The sequence below is a fragment of the Pipistrellus kuhlii genome, unplaced genomic scaffold (genome assembly GCF_014108245.1).
Source record: "Pipistrellus kuhlii isolate mPipKuh1 unplaced genomic scaffold, mPipKuh1.p scaffold_m20_p_1, whole genome shotgun sequence".
NCBI classification, from domain to species: Eukaryota; Metazoa; Chordata; class Mammalia; order Chiroptera; family Vespertilionidae; genus Pipistrellus; species Pipistrellus kuhlii.
The window spans coordinates 13,053,295-13,068,494 of NW_023425404.1; the positions used below are offsets into that span (position 1 = coordinate 13,053,295).

Consider the following 15,200-nt stretch of genomic DNA (forward strand, 5'->3'; position numbering starts at 1 on the left):
CCACTTCTCTCACCAACTTTTATCCTGCTTCTGTTTTTCAGTTTCCTCATAAGGCTAGCCCTTTCCTTTTCTTTAAAAAAAGTGTCCTTTCTTCTTGACTATTGTCATTGTTTTTGTTATTCAACTCTTTCTAATAACTCCTAACTTATGTTCTCCTTAATCTCCTCGGCAGTTTCCATACGTGGGCCTCTTCCTCTCCCCTCCTAGGCCATCATTTGCCTCCTCCAGAAAGTCATGTCCACCCAGAGTATTTTTTCTTCTCAGTATAATCATGATCACATCTCAAATAAAATTATTTTTAAGTTGGTCTGGCCATGACAAACAAGAGATTCTCATTCTCTACAGGTTTGGAGAGAAAGGCTACCTGTTCTTTTAAAATCAGCCTCCAGCCGAAACCGGTTTGGCTCAGTGGATAGAGCGTCGGCTTGCGGACTGAAAGGTCCCGGGTTCGATTCCGGGCAAGGGCATGTACCTTGGTTGCGGGCACATCCCCAGTAGGGGGTGTGCAAGAGGCAGCTGATCGATGTTTCTCTCTCATAGATGTTTCTAACTCTCTATCCCTCTCTCTTCCTCTCTGTAAAAAATCACTAAAATATATAAAAAATAATAAAATTAAATTTTAAAAAAACAAGTGTCATGAATAGCTTTAAAAAAATAAAATAAAAAATAATAAAATCAGCCTCCACCTGAAACTTTCACCCTGGCATTAATGGTACCCAATGGCAGGAATTCTTAACCGAGGGTGCCTTGGCTTTACTATTGGGTTTGGACAATCTGAACTCCTTAATATTTATCGGTATTTTTACCAGCTATTACCACAGCTTTCAGGAGATTCTCAAAGAAATCTATGACCAAAGAAAAAGGTTACAATCACAACCTTATAACTAATTGTTAGCCTGTAAGATGACAATGACCCGAAACCCCAGAAAATTACCAAATAAAATTTACCTACTTTGTTCACTAGAATTGGAGTTTTTGGATACCTTCCTTTGGGCTTCAGGGTCTCCTTTTGCCATATTCACCAACCACACCATGGTTGCTGTTAAGAAAGACAGAGTCCAGGTAAGCATTGGAAACGCAGAAGGGAAGTGCACGAATAGACAGCAGGCCATCAATTCCCACACAAATCACCAAGCTTCTTTCTCTTTTTCTTTCAATCTTTATTGTTGTAAGTATTACATAGTTCATCCTTTTTCCCCCATTAACCTCTTCCTACCATCTTCTTAAAAAACAGAACTAGATGTATTTTAAAAATACAAAAGGTTCTCTTTGATTCTGGCATATAAAAAATTCTGAAATTAAAACTGCAGCTGCTATTGTAAAAGTGCCGTAATCATTCACAGTCCCTGAAAAGTAACCAAAAGGAAAGCTCTTCAGGCCAGCAAGGTTCCACTGCAATAGTAGCTGGACTAGTTGAATTTCCTAAAATAGTGTGAATTCACAGATAAAAATTAGTTCTTGGAACTAAATTAGAGGACAAAATAGGGTTCACAAGAGGATCATATGCTTATTATAATTCTAAAAATGCATAGAGTTAGTTTCTTTCATATCATGTGCCATTTCTGGATTTTCAATAATGCTAGCCTATGTTACATATGGAAAATAAGAAAAAAATATATACGTAGATACATACATACGTATCTCTGTCACATTTTAGTGAAGAGATAATATCAATTCTTTAAAATGGTGCTTCTCATGTATTTCATGGAACTAAAAATGGTATAGACCCTACTGGAGGGGAATATGGTAACATCTAACAAAACTACATATACATTATCCCTTAGACCAAGGTATACCACTTTTTGGGAAGTCATCCTGAAAATACAACAACAATAATATAAAAATTCATATAAACATGTACCACACAGGGCTACACCAGGAACCAAATGCCTAACCTGATCATAGTAAGCAATTTTAAACAAGACACTTGGCGTCTATGTCTCTCTGGCTTTTTGTTATAAATTTTATCATTATACCCATGTTCCTAATACTCTTAGGCTTTTTGAGCAACTTATGAAAAAAAAAAACCACACACACAAAAAAGAGGCTGAAAATTCTATAATAGGCATATTTAATCATGACTTTGTTATTTTGAAGTTAAATAAGTTACATTATCCAATAACATTATCAAAGTCAACATAAGCTGGGCAGGCAATGCACTGTTCAACTAAATCCAAACCCAAATAAGACAAACAGAAGGCAACCATATGTTCCAGGCTTATGGATTTCGGTAGCCTTCTTAGAAACACAGCAGCAGGTGTTTGATTTTCTTTCTTTATGCAAAGGAGAAAATATTGCTACAAATTCTCTTAATATTTAATATTACTACAGAAATCAGGGGTCTATCGACTTTTCCAATAAAGGGCCAAACAGTAAACATTTCAGGCTTGTGGGTCACATCTGGCTTTTATCACATATTTTTCTTTATTCTTCAGCTCAAGAACCTTTTATGGTTCTCCAATGATCATGAAAAGCATGGAGAGTTAACCCAGTCACTCAAATCTATAGTTGATCTTGATGTAATCTGCTTCTCTAAACTCTCCCTAGTATTTTCCCCATTGTGTACTTCATGTTCTAGTCAAAGTAAACACTTTAAATTTGATGAAGAGGCTCCACACTTATATCTCCAAGCCATTCTTTGTGACAAGCCCAGTTATGGAACTGATTTCCCTCTGTGCTTGCTGCAATCCTACCGTATCCTTAACAGATTCAATCCAAATGCTGTCTCTTCCAGGAAGCCTTCCCTGTGTCCCCAGCCAGACTTCCTCCCTTTTGAACTCTCTCCACTTCTCACTCTGATCACATTCTTCATTAGATGCTGCTTATTTGTATATTTTCTTATCTGATCCCTAAATTGTAAGCAAATGAGCTCTAAAGGAAGGCAAAGTATCTTAATCATCTTTTTGTCCCCTACAATGCTCTGTGGGAAAAGATGGTCAATGCCCAATAAATATTTACTGAATTATTAGGAAAAGGGTGACTCTAAAACAAAAAAGGCAAACACATTCTGAAGGAACAGTACAATTCTTTCATAAACTCTGCAAGATATGTCTATAACCAGTACTCAGTAACACTTGACTAGTAAAATTTTAAGTGAGAATACTGGCTCCCCAATTTCTAAATATTTCTTCTATCTTGCCCTGGCCAGTATGGCTCAATTGGTTGAGCATTGTCCCATACACCAAAAGGTCTCAGTTCAATTCCCAGATTGTGGACTTGTTCCCTGGTTGGAATGAGTGCAGGAGGCAGCCAATCAATGTTTCTCTCTCTCTCTTTCTCTCTAATATCAATAAAAAACTTTATTTCTTCTCTCTCTACCATGTCAGGTGGAAGATAATAATTTGCAAGGAAACAGAGATCTGCATTTAAGATGAGATAAAAAGTACCAAGATAGCCGAGACCCGTTTAGCTCATTGGATAGAGCGTCAGCCTGCGGACTGAAAGGTCCCAGGTTCAATTCTGGTCAAGGGCATGTACCTTGGTTGCGGGCACATCCCCAGTGGGGGGGGTGCAAGAGGCAGCTGATCAATGATTCTCTCTCATCGATGTTTCTAACTCTCTATCCCTCTCTCTTCCTCTCTGTAAAAAAAATCAATAAAATATACATTAAAAAAAAAAAGTACTATGATAATGACCTTGTCATGTGTGTTTCAGTTCCTATAAACTCTAAGCTGCTTACTAATTTAATACCATTCCAAATACTTACAGGAGTAAATGAGAGCCGGAAAGAGAGTTTCATTTCTTTCCTGAGCTGTTTCAACCAGCATACGAAGTGGGCCTTTTGGACACAAAACAGCCACTAAATCTAGAAAGCAAAATAGAAAAGACATCTGAAAAAATGTATTGGCTAAACTTGTAAGTAGGTGTGTTAGAGAAAAATTAGCCAATAGAAAATATTTAAAAAATTTTTAAATAAAAAGATGTGAAATGGCCCTGGCTAGTGTGACTCAGTTGGTTGGGTTGTCTTCCCGTGCACTGAAAGGTTGCTGGTGAAATTCCCAGTCAGGGCACACTTTGGGGTCACTGCCTCAATCCCCATCAGGGAACATGCAGGAGGTAGCCGATCAATGTTAGCCTATGACATTGATGCTTTTCGCTCGCTCTAAAATTAATAAACTATTTTTTAAAGATGTTGAATGAATATGAAATAAATAGCAGGTAAACTGGTATGGGGCAACCTAAACAAAACCCTATAAATCTGTGCAAATTTTGCTTTGGTTTTGATGCTATTTGGTTAGTTTACAATGTATCTTTATTGGGTTCTAAGAATAACTCTTCCCAGTTTGAAGAAAAGAGGCAGAGATAATTGCAAGACAGAACTATTTTAGAGCAATTGTCAATGTCCAATAAGCAGAAAATAGGGACAAGCCATTTGCAAACAAACCATATCTATGAGCCACAGATAGGAACTTTATTCTAAAAAGAATTTAATAGAGGGTATTTGATTGAACTTTTCAAAATATGAAGAGCAGACAAGGGATTCATCTTCTCTTCTTTTAAATAAGAGGGCAGTAAATTTAAACAAAATAAAATAATAAACTTTTCTATGAGAGAGTTTAGCATTTCTTTAGTTTTCTTGTCAAAAGCACTTCATAAGTATTTAGGTCTTAGAGTATATCTGTTTTCACAAAAACAGCAACTAAGAGAGGAAGTAAAATGCCTAAATTATGCTTTTTTGTTGTTGTTCTAAATCATTCTTGATTCTACCACCATCTCTTTCCAATAACTGCAGCTGTTCTTATATTTTCTATCATGAAAATTCAGAATATGGAAAATAATTTCAAACATTTGAAAATACAAAACAGGTACAGCTACATTTTAAAGGAAAACTTGACAGCTTATGGTGATATTCCAAACAGTCTAATGCATTTAAGTAAAACATCTCATGCCTGCAAATGGTAATATCTCGTAAACTACTACTACTACTACTACTACAAATAATATAATATGCAACAAACAGAAATTGCTACTCTCACTGTTTCCACTTCAATTTGTTTTGAATAAGAAAAGAGAAATTTGTTGGGTTCCAAAATATTTTTTGGTGTGCCTTGGAATTTTAGTATTAATTTGTGTGTGCCATGAGATGAAAAAGGTTGAAAATCACTGCTCTAAATATTAGATACAAAAATTTTGCATTTTAAAGGAACTCAAAGATCTGTAGAGGTATTTATTTGTATCATATTTGAAGGAAATAAATGGTTGATGGAAAAAAGAATGTAATGTAAGTAAGAAAAAGGACTGAATTTGGGCTTCCGATTCTACATCAAACAGGATAAGCTTGGGCAAATACTTTACCTATATAAACTTCAGGTCTCTTAGCAAAATGTGGTTGTTGACAATGGCACTAAACAGAACATATTAGTAAAATCTCTGACTGTAAAGTACTTATTAGTTGCTGAATGGATGAAGTACAGCATTGACATTCTTCATCTTAGCTATGGAATAACTGATGACTACTTTGCAAATCAAGTACTATTCTATTATGCTAGAGGCCTGATCACAGATTCGGTGGGGTCTCTTGGCCTGGCCTGCAGAGATAGGGCCAAAACCGGCTCTCCAACATCCCCTGAGGAGTCCCAGATTGACAGAGGGCAGTTCTCAGGTGAAGCACACTGGAATTGGGCTCCCTACTCTCTGGTTCTGGGTGCGTCACCCTAGAACACAGCTGCCAAGTCACTACAGCTCGGCAGCTCCTGCATTGAGCGTCTGCCCCCTGGTGGTCAGTGCACGTCATAGCTACCAGTCAGGCAGTGGACAGTTGCTTAGGCTTTTATATATATATCAATAGATAGAAGATAACCTAAAGTCAGGCACAGAAGACATATGACTTTAGTTCTATATATGAGAACAGAACCAATTCAATTCTATTTCCATATACTTTTTCTTCAACACTCAATTTGGGATGATGATGTTTCCTAATATGCGTCCCCTGACATTTTTAAATAAGCAACTGTATAGGAATAAAAAAACACTACCTACTTATAATGTAGAAACCACATACTGGCCTCTAAAAATGGATCTCTTTTTGTAGCTTTCATGCAGGGCAACAGAGTACACATTTGTACAACTGCCTTAGTTATTCGTGGTAGGGCACTTTCTAACTGTTCAGGACCCATGTAACATTGGTTGTTAATGAATTTGAATCTCATACTACCCAAATAAGTTTTATTTTTAAAAGAATAATTCTACCCAAGTGCCTTATAAAAAGATAACCTAATTTTTATTTTAAAAATTAAGTGAGCCCAGCCAGTGTTGCTCAGGGGTTGAGCATTGACCTACAAATCAGGAGGTCACAGTTTGATTTCCAATTAGTGCACATCCCAGGTTGGGGCTCAATACTTAACCTGGGCAGGAGGCAGCCAATTAATGATTCTCTCTCATCATTAATGTTTCTACCTCTCTGCCTCTCCTTTCCTCTCTGAAATCAATAAGAGTATATATATTTTTTAAATTAAAATGAGCATTTTATGTGTTACACATATATTCTGAACCATTACAAATTCTGGGAAGCATTGTTCCCATTTTCCAAATGAGGCAACTGAAGCTCAAACAGGCTGAGTCACATTCCTAAGATCACAAAGGCTGTCCGTGGCACAGATAGGAGGATATGAACCTAAGTAAGTCTCCTGACCAGAAATCTGTCTATCACTGAGTTAAACTGGAGGCAATAATAAAATATTTTTAAAGATATTAACCTCAAAAAATTGAAATCTTTCTATGATAAAGATGCCATTGCTAATTATTTGCTAATTAATTATGAAAATTATCATTTTCATAAGTCAAGATAACTAGAAGAGGAAGGAAAATACACCAGATGAGGTATCTCTGTGAATAAATTTTAAAAAAGTCAATCTCGGGTTTTACCATATACTGAAATCACAGCCAAGATGAGCCATGCAGTCCATTCTGGGAGGTACTTGATAAATACCAGGGCCATGAGGGCACTGATCATGATGAGATACGCCTGCTGGAGTCGCAGTGGACCTTTCCAATGAATGGCAATCATTCCCACCACACCAAAATTCCAGATCAGGAGGGCAACAGTAATGTAGTCTACGGCAACATTATAGGTTTTAAACACTTCCCTAAAAAAAATGAAACAGAGATATAAAAAGATTTATGTATAATAATTTCCTCAAAACACTGTTTAGAACTATGGTTCTCAAACATTAGGTATTCCTATCCCACCTTCATATTTTTACCATATCTTGTACCAACTGTGCTATTATTTTAACATTTTCTTTAAATTAATTCAGTTTTCTCCTCAAATTATTATTTTTTTAAATATATTTTATTGATTTTTTACAGAGGAAGAGAGAGGGACAGAGTTAGAAACATTGATGAGAGAGAATCATCGATCAGCTGCCTCCTGCACACCCCCCACTGGGAATGTGCCCACAACCAAGGTACATGCCCTTGACCGGAATCAAACCTGGGACCCTTCAGTCCACAGGCTGATGCTCTATCCACTGAGCCAAACCGGTTTTGGCCTCCTCAAATTATTATTTTAAAAAAAAAGAATAGATTTTTCACAGAGAGAAAGAGAGAGGGATAGAGAGCTAGAAACATCGATGAGAGAGAATCATCAATCAGCTGCCTCTTGCACACCCTCTACTGGGGATGTGCCCGCAACCAACGTACATGCCCTTGCCTGGAATCGAACCCAGGACATTTCAGTCCGCAGGCCGACGCTCCATCCACTGAGCCAAACTGGTCCCAGCCTCCTCAAATTATTTTAACAGAAAACTGTATCATTCAGCCGAAACCGGTTTGGCTCAGTGGTGGAGCATAGGTCTGCGGACTGAAAGGTCCCGGGTTCAATTCCGGTCACGTTGGTGCGGGCACATCCCCGGTAGGGGGTGTGCAAGAGGCAGCTGGTCGATGTTTCTCTCTCATCGATGTTTCTAGCTCTCTAGCTCTCTTTCTTCCTCTCTGTAAAAAATCAATAAAATATATTAAAAAAAGAAAAAAAAAGAAAAAGAAAATTGTATCATTCATATAAATGGAAAACCAGTAACATAGACTGTAGCTATAAAAATAAGTACATACAAACACTAAAAAAGGCTGCATACTACCTAAAATACCAAATTCTATACTTTGGAAACTCTCGTTTAAAATATCTGAAATTAGCCGAGACCGGTTTGGCTCAGTGGATAGAGCGTCGGCTTGCGAACTGAACGGTCCCGAGTTCGATTCCGGTCAAGGGCATGTACCTTGGTTGCGGGCACATCCCCAGTAGGGTGGTGCAAGAGGCAGCTGATCGATGATTCTCTCTCATCGATGTTTCTAACTCTCTATCCCTCTCTCTTCCTCTCTGTAAAAAGTCAATAAAATATATTTTTAAAAATAAAATAAAATATCTGAAATTATGCCGAAACCGGTTTCGCTCAGTGGATAGAGCGTCGGCATGCAGACTGAAAGGTCCCAGGTTCGATTCCAGTCAAGGGCATGTACCTTGGTTGTGGGCACATCCCCAGTGGGGGGTGTACAAGAGGCGGCTGATCAATGTTTCTCATTGATGTTTCTAACTCTCTATCCCTCTCTCGCCCTCTCTGTAAAAAAATCAATAAAAAAAAATATTTAAAATATCTGAAATTATAACAAAGGGATGGGAGGAATGATTCATGTAGTCACCTGTAATGCTGGTTTTAATTTTGGGCAAAATTAGAGATTAGATAGTGTGGAAATTTTATGAAAAACCAGCATTTCATTTTTTAAAAAACATGTTTTCCAAAAAAAATCTATGGTAGAACATGTGCTATATATTTAAATAAAATGCATTAAAGAAAGAAAATACCTGAAATTGACACAAATGAAACATGAACAATTAATTTCATAATTAGAATGTATGATCCTATATAATAAAAGGCTAACATGCTGCCTGGAGGATGTGGCTCAGCAGTGAGCATTGAACCAGGAACAAGAGGTCGCCGGTTCAATTCCCAGTCAGGGCACATGCCCAGATTTCAGGCTTCATCCCCAGTGGGAGCCATGCAGAAGGCAGCCAATTGATGACTTTCTCTTTCATCAGTGTTTCTATCTCTATCTCCCTTCCCCTTCCTCTCTCTCTAAAAATCAATAGAAATATATATATATTTTTAAAAAGACTAATATGCAATTGTCCCCTTGACCAGGAGTTCAACCTGGAGTTTGACCAGGAGGCAGGCCCAGGAGGTGGGGCCAGCCGGCCAACTGCCCTTGGCCCCTCTCCCAAGGTGGCCCTGCCCCCGATCGGCCCCCCCTACCCCAATTGGGGGCGGGGTTGGCTGACCAACCTCCCATATCCCTTCCCCCTGGCCTGGAGGGGCAAGGGGGTCCAATCAGCCCAGATTGGGGTGGGCTGGCCAGACCCCACCTATGAACGAATTGATGCACCGGGCCTCTAGTACCTTCATAAAATGAAATTTATTAATCCATTAAAAGATGCACACACACACACACACACACGACACACTGCCTAAAAAAAAAAAATCTCACTTATGAAATTATGTGTGAGTGGGGAGAGCAATATATCGATACATAATTCCTGAAAGAATGCAGGATTCTTTATCTTTAGATGATGGGAATCTGGTTATTTCTTTACTACTTTTCTCTTTATAATCTTGTAAAATAGGTAGTATGTTTGGGTTTTTTTACAATGAATGTTTAGTCATTTAAAAAAAAATATTTCAGAGTGTAAGAGAGACAGAGAGAAAGAGAGAGAAACATTGACTTATTTATTGTTCCATTCATTGGTTGGTTCTTGTATGTGCCCTGACTGAGCATCAAACCCAAAACCTTGGCGTATCTGGATGACACTCTAACCAACTGCAATACCCCAGGCAGCGTCATTTTTATAATGAAGAAAAATACTATTTTAATTGTGGGGGAGGGATTCCACCATCTATAACAGTGGTCAGCAAACTGTGGCTTGTGAGCCACATGCGGCTCTTTGGCCCCTTGACTGTTGCTCTTCCACAAAATACCACGCCTGGGCGAGTCTATTTTGAAGAAGTGGCATTAGAACATGTTTAAGTTTAAAAAAACTTGGCTCTCAAAAGAAATTTCAATCGTTGTACTGTTGATATTTGGCTCTGTTAACTAATGAGTTTGCCGACCACTGGTCTATAATATTTGGCCAAATGTCCCTCCGGATGAAGCCAGGGCTGCCAGGGAAGCCCAGGTCCTGGATGGCTACCGATGACCGGAAGGAAGCCTGGATCCCGGGTGCCAGAGGAAGCTGGTGCTGGCAGCTGGGGGAAGGAAGGCCTACTCTTGCACGAATTTCATGCATTGGGCCTATAGTCTAAAAATAAATAAATTACATGTAAGAAAGATGCCCTGGGTAAATGAGAAAGAAAGCACCCACTTAATTTAAGCACAAACTTTGGGTGCCAGAACTACCCAGAAAGATCATTTTGAGATTTTGAAAATTTAAAAAACTGTTGAAATTTCTGAACAATGTATTAAGTATTTCAGATATCCTAGCACTAAACACCCACCCCACATAATTCACATCATATACTATGAAAAGTTTTCCTCCCATAGTTCCCCTCTCCAAAGGAAAGAAGCACTATTATAATTTCATGTGCATGCTTTTATGTTTTAATTTTTTTAAGAATATGTTTTTAGCCCTAACTGGTTTGGCTCAGTGGATTGAGTGTTGGCCTGTAGACTGAAGGGTCCCAGGTTCGATTCCAGTTAAGGGCATGTATGTACCGTGGTTGTGAGCACATCCCCAGTAAGAGGTGTGCAGGAAGCAGCTGATGGATGTTTTTCTCTCATCAATGTTTCTAACTCTATCCTTCTCCCTTCTATCCTTCTCTCTGTAAAAAATCATTAAAAAATATATATATTTTTTAAAAATGTTCTTTTTAAAAAATTTTTTATTAAATTATTATCTGTGTACATATTTAAAAAGAATGTTCTTATTGATTTTTATAGAGAGTGAATGGAGAGGGAGATAGAAACATCAATGATGAGAGAGAATCATCAAATGGCTAACTCCTGCATGCCCTCTACTGGGAATTGAGCCTGCAACATGTCATGTGCCCTGATCAGGAATCGAACCAACAACCTCTTGTTTTCTGGTTCAACACTCAACTGCTGAAACACATCGGCCAGATTCATGTGTATCCTTTTAGGGAGGTTCAATATCATATTATATATACACTTTTTTATTAGACACAAATGATAGCATATTATTACATTGCACTATATCAGGCTTTTCCTCCTAAAATACTTTCCACATTAGTATATCGGAGCTATCACATCCTTTTAATGGCTTTATTGTATGGATGTACCATAATTTATTTAATCAGTTTTCTATTGATTGATATTTAGACTGATTCCATTATTTTGCCATAAGAAACAATTCTACAATTATTATCTCTATAAATTACTAAGTTCAGTGCATATACACTGAAAATTTTAATGGTTTTGCCAAATTGCTTGTACAAATTATACACCAGCCTTGCTGGTGTGCTCAGTGGTTGAGCATTGACACATGCACCATGCAGTCACGGTTCATGGTTTCATTCCCAATAGGGGGTGTTCAGGAGGCATCACATTGATTCTTATCATTATTTTTCCCTTTCTACCTCTTCTTTCTTCTCTCCGAAATAAATACATATTTTTTTTAAAGTTATACACCAATGTGTGTTTGTTGGCAACTTTAACAGATTAGAATATTTATCCAACAATACTTAGTGATTATAATTGTCTTTTGGTTAGTTCTAAAATGAAGTAAACGATCATTTTATCTCCAAATATTGATAATTTAACCATCTTTTACAAATTCTATAGCTCTTCTTTCTTTTTTCCCCTCTTATTTAGTTGCGTTAACTATTCCCTCCAGAGCTATGGCAGACAATAGCAGTGAATAGTGATAAAGAAAATCCCCATCTTGTTCCTAACTTACTAGGCATGCCTCTAGCTTCCCTATGAGGTAATAATGACCTTTAGATGAGATCCATACATTTTATTATGTTAAAAAAGTAATCATATATTTGTTTTTAAAAAGAATTTGATCAAGAAAAGGTCTTAAATTTCATCAAATGCCTTTTAGCATGTACAGAGATGATGGCCTAGTAACACAGTGACTTATATTGAAATCCTATCTAATAAAGAGGTAATATGCAAATTGACCATCACTCCAACACACAAGATGGCCAGCAGGAGAAGGCAGCTGTGGGTGATCAGGCCTGCAGGGGAGGGCAGTTGGGGGCAATTAGGCCTGCATGGGGAGGGCAGATGAAGGCAATCAGGCCTGAAATGGGAGGGTAGTTGTGGGGGACCAGGTTAGCAGGGGAGGGCAGTTAGGGGTAACCAGGCCATCAGGGAAGGGCAGTTAAGGGCAAACAGGCTGTCAAGGGAGGGCAGTTAGGGGTGACCGGGTCAGCAGGGGAGGGCAGTTAGGGGCAACCAGACCTGCAGGGGAGGACAGGGGCAATCGGGCCAGCAGAGGAGGGCAGTTAGGGGTGACCAGGCCAGCAGGGGAAGGCAGTTAAGGCCAAACAGCTAGCAAGGGAGGGCAGTTTGGGGTGACCGGGCCAACCAAACCTGCAGGGGAGGACAGTTAGGAGCGACCAAGCCTTCAGGGAAAGGTAGTTAAGGGTGACCAGGCCAGCAGAGGAAGGCAGTTAGGAGCAATCAGGCTAGCAGGGGAGCTGTTAGGTGCTGATCAGACTGGCAGGGGAGTGGTTAGGGGTGATCAAGCTGGCAGGCAGAAGCGGTTAGGGGCAATCAGGCAGGCAGGCGAGCAGTTGGGAGCCAGTAGTCCTAGATTGTGAGAGGGATCCCAGATTGGAGAGGGTACAGGCTGGGCTGAGGGACACACACACAGATACACACACACACAACACACACACACACACACACACACACACGTGCACAAATTTCATGCACTGGACCTCTAGTTTGCTAATAATGAAACAACCTTCCATTCTGCAACAAACTCCACTTGGTCATAATATATTTTCCTTCAATGTATTTCTGAATCCTGTTTAATATTGAGTTATTCCTTTTATATCAATAAATAGAATTGGTCTACAGTTTCCTTTTACTTTATATTTATAGGGGTTTTTTGTATCAATGTTATGTTGGCTTCATAAAGTGATTCTGGAAGCTTTCCTTCTTCTTCTGTGTTTTGGAACAGTTAAAATACTATTAGAATTTTCTACTCCTAGAAAGTTTAATATGAACCCATTTGTGCCTGGTATTATTTTAATTGGTAGGTAGGATAGAAATCTTTTCAACAACTTTCTGCTGTTTTTTCTTTACCTCTATTTAGATTTTCTATTGCATCAGTGGCAGTTATCTTTTTTTCCCTAGAAAACCACCAAGTTCTTATAGATTCTCTCACTTGTTTCTTTTGTCTGTCCTTATTCCCACTGCCTCTATGAAACTGTTCCATTTATGCATTTGTTGTTTTTTTGAATCCTCACTTGAGGATATGCTTATTGATTTCAAAGAGTCAGGAAGAGGGAAGGGGAGGGGAAGAGAGAGAAAGAGTGGGAAGAGAGAAACAGCAATCGGTTGCCTCCCTTACATGCCCCAACCAGGATCAAACCAGCAACCTAGATATGTACCCTGACCTGGAATTAAACCTGCAACCTTTTTTTGGTATAAAGGACAATGCTCCAACCAAGTGAACCACCAGACTGGGGCAATTTATGTATTAGCTTTATTGCTTCTGTTCCTAATATAAGACCTATCCCAATGATTTACAAATTTGATTCTGTAAATGGGGTTGAGAAATCTCTGAACCTCTCTACTCTTTTCAACAGATAGCTCTACTTTTTTTCTATTTTATATGTGAAATTTTCAAATAAGATTTAATTTGAGAGAAAAAACTTATAAAATATAAAAAACTGAAAAGCAATTAAATCATGCATACACTTTCTTGAAATCCTGTTAACAATCTGATTTATAGACTTTTAAAATTTTTTTATTAAAGTAATAAGTTCTTCACTAAAAAGACTTAGAACTAAATACAGTCATGAGTTCTTTCAGTTCTACTTATAAGCAAGGATCAATAAAATAATGTCCTTATTTATATTAACTTGTCTTATATATACCAACTATGACCGACATCTGGAAACAATTATAATTTCAAGGGTTATTCATCAATAAGAGACATGGCTTTAAAATAGAGACTTCTAACAGAATTAATTTCTGAAAAATAGACCAAGTATTTCACCACTTACCCCAAATAAATGAATGAGAAAAAGAACAGCAACAATAGAGATGAAATAATAAGCCAGGCATGGATGACCTAGAAAAAAATTTCAATATAAATAAGAGAGCCCATGATCCAAATAAATTGCAAATTACTTTCTTCAAAAATAGTATATTATTTCTGTATATGTTATTCTTTTCAAATGGCTGAGCACATATGGCTTTGGGTTCAGTGCATTCTTTTTCTTTAATAATATGTATTTTTTAATTGATTTCAGAGAGGAAGGGAGAGGGAGAGATAGAAACATCAATGATGAGAGAGAATCATTGATTAGCTGCCTCCTGCACGCCCCCTAGTGGGGAATAAGCCCACAACCCGGGCATGTGCCCTTGATTGGAATCGAACCCGGGACCCTTCAGTCCCCAGGCTGGTGAGCTATTAACTGAGCCAGATTGCTAGGGCTCTTTATCCATGTATTCATGGACATTCGAGTTGTTTCCATCTCTTAGCTCTTATGAATAATGCTGCAGTGATCATGGGTATGCAGATACCTCTTTGGGATACTGATATCAGTTCTTCTGGATATATACCCAGACATATTGATTGATTGCCTCCCGCACATGCTCCTGACTGTGGCTGGAAATGAACCTGTAACCATGTTTATGTCCATGACCAGGAATCGAACCTGAGACCCTTGGCAGGCTGTTGTTCCAACCACTAAGCCATACCAGCCAGGGCTCAGACCTTTTTCTTTACTAGACCAAGTAAAGCATAGATAGAAAACCCAATCATAAAAAGAATATGGTGGAAAGCAAAGCTCTGTCTCTCATGCTCACCTTATAGCACCTGTATTTATATAGAGCCACCAGGAGAATAGTCATGACAACAATGACGCTGATCATGATAGCAGCATTCAGAATTGAGTGCAGGGCTCTCTGGCCCACAGTCTCGGTCTCCTCTGTGAATGGAGTATAGATTCTATAACAAAACAAAACAAAATACAAAGCCTCAGATAAGTGTTAATGGATAGATACACCAAGCC

The 15,200-nt window shown here is 38.4% G+C and overlaps 1 protein-coding gene across 7 annotated transcripts in view; it reads right to left on the bottom strand.

Annotated features, from left to right (window-relative positions):
* Positions 1-15,200, bottom strand: part of PSEN1 (presenilin 1) — a 57,366-nt gene that overhangs the window by 12,783 nt on the left and 29,383 nt on the right. For all 7 annotated transcript variants that reach the window (XM_045578915.1, XM_036432172.2, XM_045578921.1 and 4 more), the window contains 5 exons: positions 14,995-15,136; positions 14,187-14,254; positions 6,865-7,085; positions 3,707-3,805; positions 953-1,039 (listed from right to left, as the gene is read on the bottom strand). In XM_045578915.1, the coding sequence (XP_045434871.1) occupies positions 953-1,039; positions 3,707-3,805; positions 6,865-7,085; positions 14,187-14,254; positions 14,995-15,136 (617 nt within the window). The remainder of the gene's footprint in view (positions 1-952; positions 1,040-3,706; positions 3,806-6,864; positions 7,086-14,186; positions 14,255-14,994; positions 15,137-15,200) is intronic.